This window comes from Vombatus ursinus, unplaced genomic scaffold (assembly GCF_900497805.2).
Source record: "Vombatus ursinus unplaced genomic scaffold, bare-nosed wombat genome assembly UNPS02009205.1, whole genome shotgun sequence".
Lineage (NCBI taxonomy): Eukaryota > Metazoa > Chordata > Mammalia > Diprotodontia > Vombatidae > Vombatus > Vombatus ursinus.
Window position 1 is genome coordinate 30,662,191 of NW_020948983.1, and position 12,214 is coordinate 30,674,404.

General features: G+C 43.3%; 1 protein-coding gene across 3 annotated transcripts in view; it reads right to left on the bottom strand.

Moving 5' to 3' along the window:
* Positions 1-4,089: 4,089 nt before the first annotated feature.
* AEN (apoptosis enhancing nuclease) overlaps positions 4,090-12,214 on the bottom strand; it is a 10,416-nt gene continuing 2,291 nt past the window's right edge. For 2 of the 3 annotated variants that reach the window (XM_027852086.1, XM_027852087.1), the window contains exons 2-4: positions 9,833-10,466; positions 8,050-8,253; positions 4,090-7,284 (exon numbers count right to left, since the gene is read on the bottom strand). In XM_027852086.1, the coding sequence (XP_027707887.1) occupies positions 7,081-7,284; positions 8,050-8,253; positions 9,833-10,466 (1,042 nt within the window). In that variant the 3' untranslated portion in view covers positions 4,090-7,080. The remainder of the gene's footprint in view (positions 7,285-8,049; positions 8,254-9,832; positions 10,467-12,214) is intronic. The other variant, XM_027852088.1, reaches the window with a different exon arrangement.

The following is a 12,214-nucleotide window of genomic DNA, read 5'->3' on the forward strand; positions in this document are numbered from 1 at the left end:
TGTCATGCCATTAGAGAGATGCAATATAAACACTATAGAAAAATCTGAGATCCTCAATTAGCACTGCCATGAGTAGGTTATTACTACCAAATAATTTTGGGGAGTGGGGGATAGCCTTCACCAAGAACCAATACATACTCCTTTTATGGGAAGCATTTGTATACATGGGGAAGATAAAATTGAATGAAGGATGTTAAGGAGGCTGAAGGAACAGATGTGTCTTTTAGCCACAAGAAACAGACCGGCAATAGCTGGTATTTCTCCCTTACATGAGATGATACCCACAGCTCCAAGTTGTGGTCAACAGAAATGTTGTTTGTTTGTCACAGTGTAATAGGTATTAACAGTATGAATATTATTAACACATAGCAGGTGCTTTAAGGTTTACTATGTGATTCCCTCACAACAGCCAAAGGGGGTAGCTAACGCAGTTTTTGCTACTCCTATTTTATAGATGAGGAAACTGAGGCTCAGACAGATAAAATAACATTCTGCTACTCTCCATTACTGTAATTCAGTCAAGAAAGGGAATATTGTGAAGGGAATTTAATTCTCAATTAAACATGAAGCAGCTCCTGGGTGTAGAGCTAGGTGCTGGATGGATCTGGTTGGTAAATCTATGGGCTTGCAATGTACTAAATGCTTAATACGTACATTTCACCATTGCTGTGCTTGTAACATTCACATATCTATTTAACATGGTCAAGGGGAGATTTCCATCTAGGCATCTTCTACCTCTTGACCTCGGGTGGGCAGGGTCTACCATCATGTGAGTTTGCTCAGCTGACTGCCCAGGGTTGTTCTAATAAGAATCAAATAAGCAAACAAGTAAGCATTTATTAGGCATCTGAGTTAGGTGCTGGGGATACAGATACAAAGGTGAGATGGTCCTCACCCAGCACCTGGCACACAGGAAGCGCTTCTAAAGTCATTGCTGACTGACTGAAGAAGCTTACATTTTACTAAGGACATGCTCTAATCGAAGGATGAACTTTGTCAAGCACAAATGAGATGTGAGTCCAAGGATCAAGTGAATGTTGGCCACAACTTTTAATACCATAAAAATTGCAGCTTCACAGCAGCTGTGAGACAGGTAAACAAGTAGTCACTGGCCTGGGTAAGGCCTGTCCTTAAATCTTCACTGACCCAAAGTCTATTAAATCTGCAGAGAAGCAGGCTGAAGGCTGACCTAGCCAGGCAGCAATTGTGGGAGCCGATGCCTCTCTGAAGCGGGAATGTCAACCCAGGCACAAGATCCCCTCCCCTACAAAGTTACGTACATACTATCCTTTCAAAGGCAGAGAAGATATGCTTGTTCTATGACAACCCCTCTTTAAAAGAATCCTAACTATCCAATAGGTGAATCCTTGGCTCAACTTTGGAGTTAGGAATGTCTGGGTTTTAAATATCATCTGTCCCTTACAAGCTGTGTGACCATAACAATAGCTGACATTTATATAGCACTTTTAAAGCTTGCAAAGCATTTTACATATGCTGTATTAATTGTGCCTCACAATAACCCTGAGAGGTAGGTACTTGTTAGACAGGTAAACACACCGACTACGCCATTTCTCAGGTAGGAGACACAGGAGGGCTTCTAACACCTCTCTAACTAGCAGGTTCACTTTTGATCTGGTCAGACAGAAGACAGGAATAGAGTCATAATAAGGGGTTAAATAAGCTTACTTTATTCTAGTCTAGTCTTCTCAAAGGGAATTTGCTGATAACAGGAGCACCAACTCCTACATTACTTAACAACCTTTCTTGCAGGGGCCAGCATGAAGGGGCGGCAACTACCCCTCCTCTCTATGGGGTCAATTGAGACAGGCACAACTTGTGCACTCCACTAAATCCCCTCAAGCCTCAATGGGGGCCGGTTGAGGCAAACACACAAATTCCCCCTCCCAAGCCTTGATGGGGGCCGATCAAGGTACGTGCAGCATTCCAGTTCGTGCATTCACCCCTAAGGGAGTCCCTAGTCATTGACCAGTGCCCACTTGCTTTATAGGGCAATAGACAAAGAAGGTATATTGGCACTAACAGCCTCACAATTTTACATTGCTTCATCCCTATATCTACTGTGACTGTGCAGTAGAAACTTTTTAACCATGATCATGAGAACTCATATCTAACACCTGGAAACTAGAGATTGTTATGGCTATAGATCCTGGGAAAGAAGACTCTAAGAAAGAATAACAAAAATCTACCTTACACACACTAAAATTCATCTTACTTACAGTACTATTATTATTTTTATTATTTCCTTTTTACAGATGAGAAAATTGAGGCTGAAAGTTTAGATGACTTGCCTGGAGTCACACAGCTACTAAAATGTCTGAGGAAGGATTCAAATTCAGGTCTTCTGAACTGTGCTTTATCTTCTATGCTCTATCTACCACACCACTAAGCTGCCTCTGACTGTGAAGAATCCACCTAACCTCTGGGTGACTTGAAGACCCTACATCAAGAAGCCTTTATTAAGCACCTACTATGTGCCAGGCACCATGCTAAGTCGGGGGTTTTTATCTTTTTTGCATGTCATGGACACCTTTGGCAGTCTGAAGCCTAGGGATTCCTCAGAATAGTTTTAAATACACAAAATAAAATATGTAGGATTGCAAAGTAAACCAATGACACTAAAAAAGTGTAACTTTTTTTCTTATCTTAGTTTAATTCCCCTGAAATCTGTCTTTGAACAAACCTCTCCAGGGTTTGGGCCCTAGGGTAAGAACCTCTGCTCTAAGTTCTAAGTGAGCTGGATAGTACAGGGAGTCCCCACATCAAATGACATCACAGCACTCTGACCTACCTCAATTTCCCAATAATTTTGGAATTCAGTGATGAATCTGCTTTAGTTATCTGAAGAGATAGATATTTTTGACACAAAATTTACATTAAGACCTGTCCCTGCCTTGATGAAGTATATAATTCCCAGGAGTTCTTAACTCCAGATAGGAGGAGGAAGGTCCATGGATATGAATAGGGAAATATAACATTTGAATTATTAAAAATTATTCTGAGAAGGGATCCATAGGCTTCACCAGACTGCCAAAGGGGCTCAGGACACCAAAAAGATTAAGCCCTCTTATAGACCATGATTCAGAAGATTTAGCTTGCATGAAATGAGAGAATGGCATCATATACAAATAGTTCTCACTTTATATAAATTTGCATTATGCAAATTCAATTTTATATAACGAATTCTGAAAGAAATCCATATACCAAAAAAACCAAACCAAACCAAACCACCTATGTTAACTTTACTGTATAGTATTGTGCTCTTCGACCCTTAGCTTGGCACTCCTTGGTCTCCCAACCACCAACAAAAAACTCCTCCAAGTGAAAGCAGAATGGACTTGGGGAGAGATGGTGGTAAAATCTGATTAGAGGCTTGGTGCTGAGAGACCTTAGCCCCACTCCACCCACCCATGTCTTGGACCCCCTCAGTCTCCATATATCAGTGTTAGCTACTGTGTCTGTCCCTCACCCCATGTGTCACCTGTCCTCTCCCATCTGTGTCTGTGTCCAGCCCCCATGTACCCGGCCTGGCCTCTGTATTCTTCCTCTTCTTGTTTCTCTGTCCTTGGATGCCATGTGTCCTTGGCCGGCCCCCTCCTTCCTTTCCTTCCCCATATCCACCTGCAAATTCTCAATACGTAAAAATCACTTTACATAGAGGTCTGGAGACCGGTTCACTTTGTAATATGAGAACTGTATGCATGTGCTAGAGGGCTTCCCACAGTGAATGGTATCCTGGCTGCAGGCCAAACCCTTAACCCCAGCCAACTGTCCCACAACCTTAAGAGAAACTGGAAGAAAAATGTGGATAGTACAACACAAAGCCGCTCCTCAAGATTCAATTGAACAGACATCAAAAAACCAAACTCAAAGCCTACTGATGGTAGGCTGGGAGAGCCTCCTTCTAAAGATAGGTGTTTCTTGGAGTTAACAGAAAAAACAGGACTGCCAACCCATCCTCTATAAGGGGCCTATTGCTCAAAATCCTGCCTACCATATGACCCTACAGATGAAGAATTGGAAAATAAAAGTTGGAAGATAAAAAGTCAAGAACACATATACACGCAGAACCAGGTCTTCTCAAATGAGATTTATTCAGTCAATGGCAACAGTTTACAATGGGTGGTTTCAAATACAATCTAAATCTATCCCAGTCCCTCCCTTTTCCCACCAACCACAGTAAGGGAGGTCAGATTGTAGGTATTCCTCCCTATTTTGTCCACTCAGCAATCTTTCCACCTACTTTCTGCTTCTCCTTCTGCTTCTTGGTCAGTCCTGGGCACAGTGACTCCATTGCTACAATTCCCAGCCAAACTGGGAGGTTGAAACCTCAGAGGAAACCAGCCCCAGAAAGCCACAGGATCTGCTGCTCCAGTATTAAATGCTAGAAAGTTGGTCTTCACAGATCAGATCAGGCCTGCTGTAAACTCATGGAAGACTAGCATTCTGCAATTTAAGTGAAGAAACTCCTCAGGAAAGGCAAACAACTACGATGTCATCTAAAATGTATATAGTCAACCCTCAATGATCTTCAATAATGGATGGAGGCAGTGACAAAAATAAAGTTAGTAAGAGCAGATAACCCCAAAGCAATCGATATCTGGCTTTGGAATGCATCATGTGATTTTATTCTTAGCTGCATCTGTAAGTCATCCTTCAATCAAGATCATGTGAAAATCCATTTCATTCCCTGGAAACACCAGCTGTGCATGAAGGAGAAAGAAATCCCAGACTGTCAGTAGAGATGCTGGGAAAAGGAAGTAAGTGAGAGTTGACTGTAGCAACTATCATCAGCCAATCAATCAACCAGCATTTATTAAGTGCCTACTATGTGCCAAGCACTGTTGAGCCCAGGGATACAAAAACAGAGAATGTCCCCAGTTGCCACAAAGATCCCACATCTAGGAAACTTTTTATACTCTCTCCCAAATTAATGTAAATGACATGCTGGTTGGCCAGGGGCAGGGGATGAGGGACTGGGGGTCTCGGGCAACTAAGAGGGTCATATTGGATATCTGGAGTCTTCCAACAGCCCAGGCCAATGGTCTACCAATTAATCATGAGGCACAAGTGCTCCAGTGCCTGAATTGAGAATAAATAAGCCCACCAGGTAGAGGTACCACATCTGAGTCTGGGTCACAAATAGCACCTGCTGGATATTCAAGTCTAAACAATAAATAGTCTGTCTAAGCCAAGGGTTCTCAACCCTTTTCTTAGAAACCCTAGCATGCTCAGACATTTCTAAAAAGTGCTTTCCTGAAGAAGAGTAAAATGGCACTTGAGGGAGCTAAACAATACAAAAGGAAGGAGCTGGAAGAGTTAAAGGGAGGGATGTAAGAGGAAGAAGAGGCAAGAAGAAATAAGGAGAAAATACTCTGTAAAATGAAGTGAATCGCTGACAATCAATGTACATAAAAACTAACAATGAATGTAAATCAAAGGGGATGATCTTTGCATAGGACTAAGTACTCCTCAAATAACCCCAACTAGAGAGTAAATCCTTGTTCTCCAATCAATAGGTTTTATAATCAACTGGCTGGATGATCTTGGTCAAGTCAATGTCACTCCAGGTTTCACTTTCCTCATCTATATAGTGAGATGCTCTGATGCTTTCTGGAGTGGAAAGGATGGCATTTTTTATTCAGGGAACCCCAAATGTACAAATATGCTACTGTTCTTGGGGTCCCCTTACAAAAGTTCAGCACTAGTGATGGAGAAGAATTCCTGATTCAAGCCAATGGAAATGTGTCAATTAGGAACACTGAAACTGAACAGCTTTCTCCTTCTCCTTCTGCCAACACACCAGCAAAGAGAGGTGTTCTGAGCAGCCACTGTAAATTCCAGGGAATGGAGGCAAAGAAAGCATGTAAACAAAGTCATCAGATCCTGTGAATTATCACAGGATAATAGAAGGTTTCAGAGCTGGACTGGTCCTTAAGACATCAGTACAATCCTCTCTCTTTACAGAGAAGGAAACCAAGGCAAAGAGAGGTAAAAGACTTAACCAAGGTCACAGAGAGTAAGCCGCAGAAATGAGATTCCAACCAATTCTGAGTCCAAAGCTAGTCCTCTTTCTATTATATGACACCCAGCCACCAATGGGTGCTTCTGGGTGAATTACTTTCCCCCTGCAGAACCCATACTGGTCCTACAGGAAAGATGGTAGGAATTTAGAATGACTGAGGTTCAAACCTCTTTTCTTTGCCCTATTATTGTAAGCTTGGTTGGATTAGAGAATTTCATACTTTTAGTCTGTTACAGCACTTTAACCTAAGCTCAAAACTCAAGTTGTAATTCCTCTATTCCCTGAGATCACAGATCAGAGTTGGAAGGAACCTTAGAGGTCATCTAGTCCAACCCCCTCATTTTACAGATGAGGAAACTGAGGCTCAGATTATTTAAATGACTTGCCCAAGGTCACAGAGGTAGGTGACCGAGACAGGGTGTAAACTCAGATCCACTGACTTTAAATCCAGTGCTCTCTCCCTATATTTGTAGCCTGTCCCTGAATAACAATAAGTACCCCCATTTTATAGATGAGGATAAGGGTATAAAAACACACCCTGTGCACAGTATATCCTTTAAAACCAGGGTAACTTGGGAATAGGCAGGTGGTGCAGGGACACTGTGCATCACTTGTTCAAGAAGAATACACAAAGTCTTGGAATGTCTTGTGAATTTCACAAAACATTGCTCACTGAGACATCAAAAGATGTAACCTCCTCACCAGCCTTCCTCCCCAGAAAGGTTGGTTTGATAATTTACCACTAATATGTCTTCAAAGTAATTGTGGCTGAAATCAGAAGAAACTGGCTCCTAGAATGCCCAGAGAGGATGGGGGGAAAAGGTTCCCAATCCACATCACCCTAGAAGCCAAAGCATTCTCATGCTCCCACCTGACAAAGGAGGCTAAATTGGAGATCTCTTTGGATCAACTCATTGCATGAATGGGCCCCATGGCCACAGTACCAGAAGAGCCATTCTTCCCACACACATTACAAGGCCAATTTTACCGGGCTACCCACAGAAGCTCATACTCTTCCCACCCTGGGAGCCCTTCGATCATTTACAGCCTTCAGTCTGATCTTCTAGCCAGAACTGGTCTTCCATGTAGTGCTCGGTGTCTGTGCCACTGTCCTGAAGGCTGTCCTCACAGTTTGAAGGGTGGCTGCTGGCCTCCTGCAGCTCCCACTGCACCTCGACCAACCGATAGAGCTCCATGGCAGTTGTGGCATCTTCCACAGATGAATGCCCATACTGGCCAACCTGCAAAGGAAAAAGGAATCAATGTCCTTGGGGCCTGAGGGTGATTGTGAGCTCCCAGAGAACAGGGATATAGGCTGCACTGGTGGATTCTGTCCAGTGCCACAAAGCGGCAGACATTTTAACAAGTAATTCCTGATGAGGATGAACTAATTTCTATATCTTTTTTAGGGGAGCTAAGATAGGCTAAATACAGACAGAAGTAGAACAGGAGCTGAGATTGTAAGATGGGAAGCTTGGGGAGACTGGGGGCTAAGAAAGAACTTCCAAGGAAAAAATCAATAAAGGAAGGATCTGGTATCTTTCAGGACACAAATAAAGGGGGAGTTAGGGAAAGGGGAAGGAGGTCACAGAATGCAGTGGCATTCAGGCCTGTGAAAAAAGGAGATCATTGCCTAAAGTATTCCGGGCTTGAGTTGGAAAAAAAGGAATTACAATGAAAAGTAAACCCACAAATAGTAATGGACAGAGTGATGATTTGAAGGTAGAAGGCTGGGGTTCAAATCCTGATTCTCCCACTACTGCTTATTTATGACTTGTCATTTCGTATCTCTAGGTCTTAGTTTCTTCATCTATAAAACGAGGCTGTAAACTCAGGATCCTATGATCAGAACGAACACACACACACACACAGAGATTTCTTCAGGTTAGAGCCACGCTTGGAGCTACCACTCCACCTGAGATGCCACAGGCTTTGACTCCCACTCCACAATGTGAACTCTCTTCATCTGTCTGACAATTCCTTCCTCCCCCTCAACCCTCACACACCTGTATTCTTTTGTTCAGCAGTTGCAGGGCCAGGTTCTTGAGAGAAGAGGATTGGGCTCGGACAGGGAAACCCGTTTGGTTGATTAGGCTAGGGACAGAAAGAGTGTCCCGAGTTTGTCTCCGGGGATGGAAGTATTTGAGGGCCCGGAAGTCATTATGGAGTGCGTGGCCCACCACCAACTTGCCCTTCAGCAGCTTAAGGATCTAAGAAACGTGAAATGCATCAGTGAGATTCTTATCATTTTACCAATGAATACCTGCTACAAGTGGACAGCATCTTTCAAGGGTTCAAGAAGCACCCCAGGGAGAGAAGAAGCTTCTAATAGGATCAAGGACCACCCTCATTCCTAAGGGCCCAGGCCCACATCTGCTTCAACCATTCCAGTGCAAGAGTAAAGTCCGATACCTCTTTTATGAAGAGGGTTCCATCCACTGACCTCTCAGGGCTCTTATTGGCAATACCACATTTTGCAATTTGGTCATATTCTATATCTCTTTTATTGATTTTTTTTCCTTCCCCAACCTCATACGTGGCACAGTAGATATAGAATGGAGTCTGGAAGACACGAGTTCAAATCCAACCTCAGACACCTACCTAGCTATGTGACTCTGGTCAAGTCATAACCTCATTCAGCCTCAGTTTCCTCATCTATAAAATGGGAATAATAATACCAACCTACCTCACAGGGTTACTTTATGACTAAATGAAACAGCATATGTAAACTATTTGGCAAACCTTAAAGCACTGTGTAAATGCCAGTTAGTAATAGGAGTATCTTGTATTGTAGCCTGTTTTGCATGTATACAAATCTTGTCTCCCTAATTAGATTACAAATTACTTGAGGGCCCTGTCCTTTATCTCTTCTCTATCTTCCATAGTATCTGGCATGATGCTAGTCGAAAAACATTGACTTGCTTTCTTCTGATAACTGTCTTTTCCTTCTTATTCCCCCCTGGTCCTAATTCCCTAGCTTTTGAGAATAGGCAATATCTCCACTCCTATCTGGCCTAACCTGTCTTCTTCCAAAGGATCTCTTTCTAGGACAACTTCCTCAGGTGGAATGAGGATTCTTCACCACCCTGCACTCATTAACCCATCAAAAGCCACTGACTGAGCCACATGCGGCCTCTAGAGGCTACAGGTTCTCCATCCCTAGATTGAACACTCCATACTCAACAGTGTGCAAGAAGGTGTTATACTGGACCTATGATTTCACTGAACTCCCAGAAGAGGAAGTAGCCTCTTCCAACACAAGTTGGCCCTTCTCTGCAACTTCTAGTCTTGAAGAGCTGCATAGATATTTGGGAGGCTGAGTGATCTGCCCACAGTTACAGCCAGTATGGGTCAGGTGTAATACTAGGTTTTCCTGGCTTTGAGGCCAGCTCTCTCTGCACTATGTGACACTGTCAGCCTCTATTGTTGGGTATATACAGATACAAGATTCTAAGGTCATTTCTTGCCCTAAGGGAACTTAAAAGCTAGCTGAGGAGACAAGACTATCCTTCACATGATGGAACCAATTCAGCTGTCAGAAACCATACTCTTAGTCCCAGGCTCAAGTCACCTGTGGCAGGGGGAATCAGGTTCTGCTATTAGTTATTAGAAATGGGGCCAGATGAAGACTCCATGAGCCTCCCTGTTCTGTTTTTTCAATCTTATTTTGTCCTTAACTTGTAAGTTGCCCCAAATCCTGTTTAGGAGGAAGGTATGAATCTTTAAGTCAACAGGGGTCCCCCAATATTTAGCAGCACATCAGTAGAGCTTTCCTAGCCATGCCCATACCTCCTTTTGTGCCACTCTGAAGGGGATAGCATTCTGCATATGCTGTCGGGTGATGCCACTCCAGCGGGTTCGATAATCCACAATGGGTGTCTCGGGCCGGATGTATTTGTCATATAGAACGTCTCCGTGGTAACTCACCACTGAGCATCGGGCCAGCTCACTCACTCGCCCACCAGGGCCAGTACCCACCATCTCACAGTCAATGGCCACACACTTGCTGGGCATAGCATGGCCAGACGCACTGCCCTTGCTGGGTTCAATCTTCTGAATCAGTTTTGTTCTGGGTTGGGTATCAGGTGATCTGAGTATAGCCTGATGTGTACTACACCTGGTGGCCTCTGTGTCCTCCAGAACCTCTGGTCTGGCCAACTGGAGGGTGCCCTCTGACTCCTGAGGCGTATTCAGCACACCTCGCTTCTCTAGAAAGGCCTTGTGTACCATGAACCGCTGGTGCCGCCGGCTCCGCCTCTTGTGCCACCACCAAGGTGTGTCCTTACTACCGCAGGCGGTAAAAGGTGTGCTTGAGCACTGAAAGTACTCGGAGCTCTCTTTTGTTGCCATCCCTGCAAGCTCATTGAGGGGAACGTAGGTGGCCATCTCTCTACCAGGCTGTGACCCACTACTGCTCAGCACCCTAAGAAACAGACAAGGAACAGAGAAGTCAAGTCAGAGTAATCATCAGAGCTCATTAGATCACTAGAGCTGGAAGGGACCATGGAAAAGATTTCATCCACCCCTTCCCAAACATTCCATAGATACATCAGCTGAAACCCAGAACGTAAACTGCCTTGTGATAAGATAAACTTACTAGAGGGTCACAGGTATAGTAAATGTCAAAGTCAAGATTGGAGCCTAGATCTCCAGACTTAAATCAGATAGTAGTGAATGGTTTTTCCCCAAGTACAATAGGAATCAGCTGTATGGCTGATCCTTTAGATACGTACCCTTGAGTTTTACTTGAGTTTACTTGCTTGCCAACTCCTCCCCTTCGTTGTTACTAAACAAACCCTACATATAACTTACTCATGGATGCAAGCTGGTTAAATCAGACCCTGTCAGTGACAGGAGAAATGCACATAGACAGAAACAGCTAGAATGATTGAAAAATTCACTAGTGCAGACCCAGACAGCAAAAGAATTCTAGTAATCCATGAATAAATGAATGAAAAAGCATTTATTATGTGCCTGTACACAGCATACTAAGCTCTGGGGCTACAAATAAAAAAAAGACAGTCTCTTCCATCAAGGAGTTTAAATTCTAACAGGAGAAAACACAAATAGGGGAGTGATGGCCAGGGATACGGACAGATGAAGAGAGAATTCACATTGTGGAGTGTGAGCCAAAGCCTGTGGCATCTCAGGTGGGGTGGAAGCTACAGACAGGCATTCAATTTTGGAAAAGTATAGATATAATGAGTTGAGCTATATGAACACACCCTCTTTCCAAAAGGCACTGTTTATCTGATTATGGATTGAGAACTGGAAACAGAGAAGAGGGGTCATGAGAGGGAGAGTAGACCAGGCAGCAAGATAACTGCCAAGAAGAGGAAACATGGTCTGGGGGCTATCAGAAATAGTCAGCCAGGTAAGGCACTCACCAATCAAGGACAGATGGAGCCCCAAGCCAAGGTTTTTACTCAAGACTGGTGTTCAAAAGTATCTAGGACCTCCTTATCCTAAACTGATCCACTTACAAAAGGTTCCAGCAACCCTACCAGGATTGGGCCATTGAGTCTACAGTCTGTTTACAGACTTCCTGGGTTATGGATATGAGTACTGCTTTGCTTTCCCACACCCAGTCCCATGACTGTGACTCAAGGCTGCTTAGTGAGACAGCAGCTTGTCTCCTAGAATCATTTGGTGGGAATTTCCCCCAAAGGTTTACATGCTATGAATAGTCCCTGTACTTAGACTAGAGGTGAGTGTGTCAGTATGTCTACTCCCTGTCATCTAGAAGCAGACCAACATACTCACTTTTATAAATTTTTAATCCTCATTGGTTTATACTGCCTCTATACCATCTCTAGATCCTATGGATCTCTTGTTTATAAGCAGTGGTCAGAATTCACTTCTTCTAATGATTTCTTCTCTAATTAAATCAATCTATATCACAACATTGTCATTATACTGCAATCCATATTTTTGCTTTTTTGTTATTTTAAACATTTTAATGTGTACATCAGGTCAAAAGACCTGGTTTTGACTCCTAACTCTTAACCTTAGCATATGTATCATCAGGCATGTTGCTCCATATTTTTGAGACAGTTTTCTCCTCATTCTACAGCTGAGGAAACTGAAGCCCTGAAAATGATTTGCCCCAAATTGTAGTAGTAGTAGTAGTAGTAGTAGTAGTAGTAGTAGTAGTAGTAGTAGTAGTAGTAG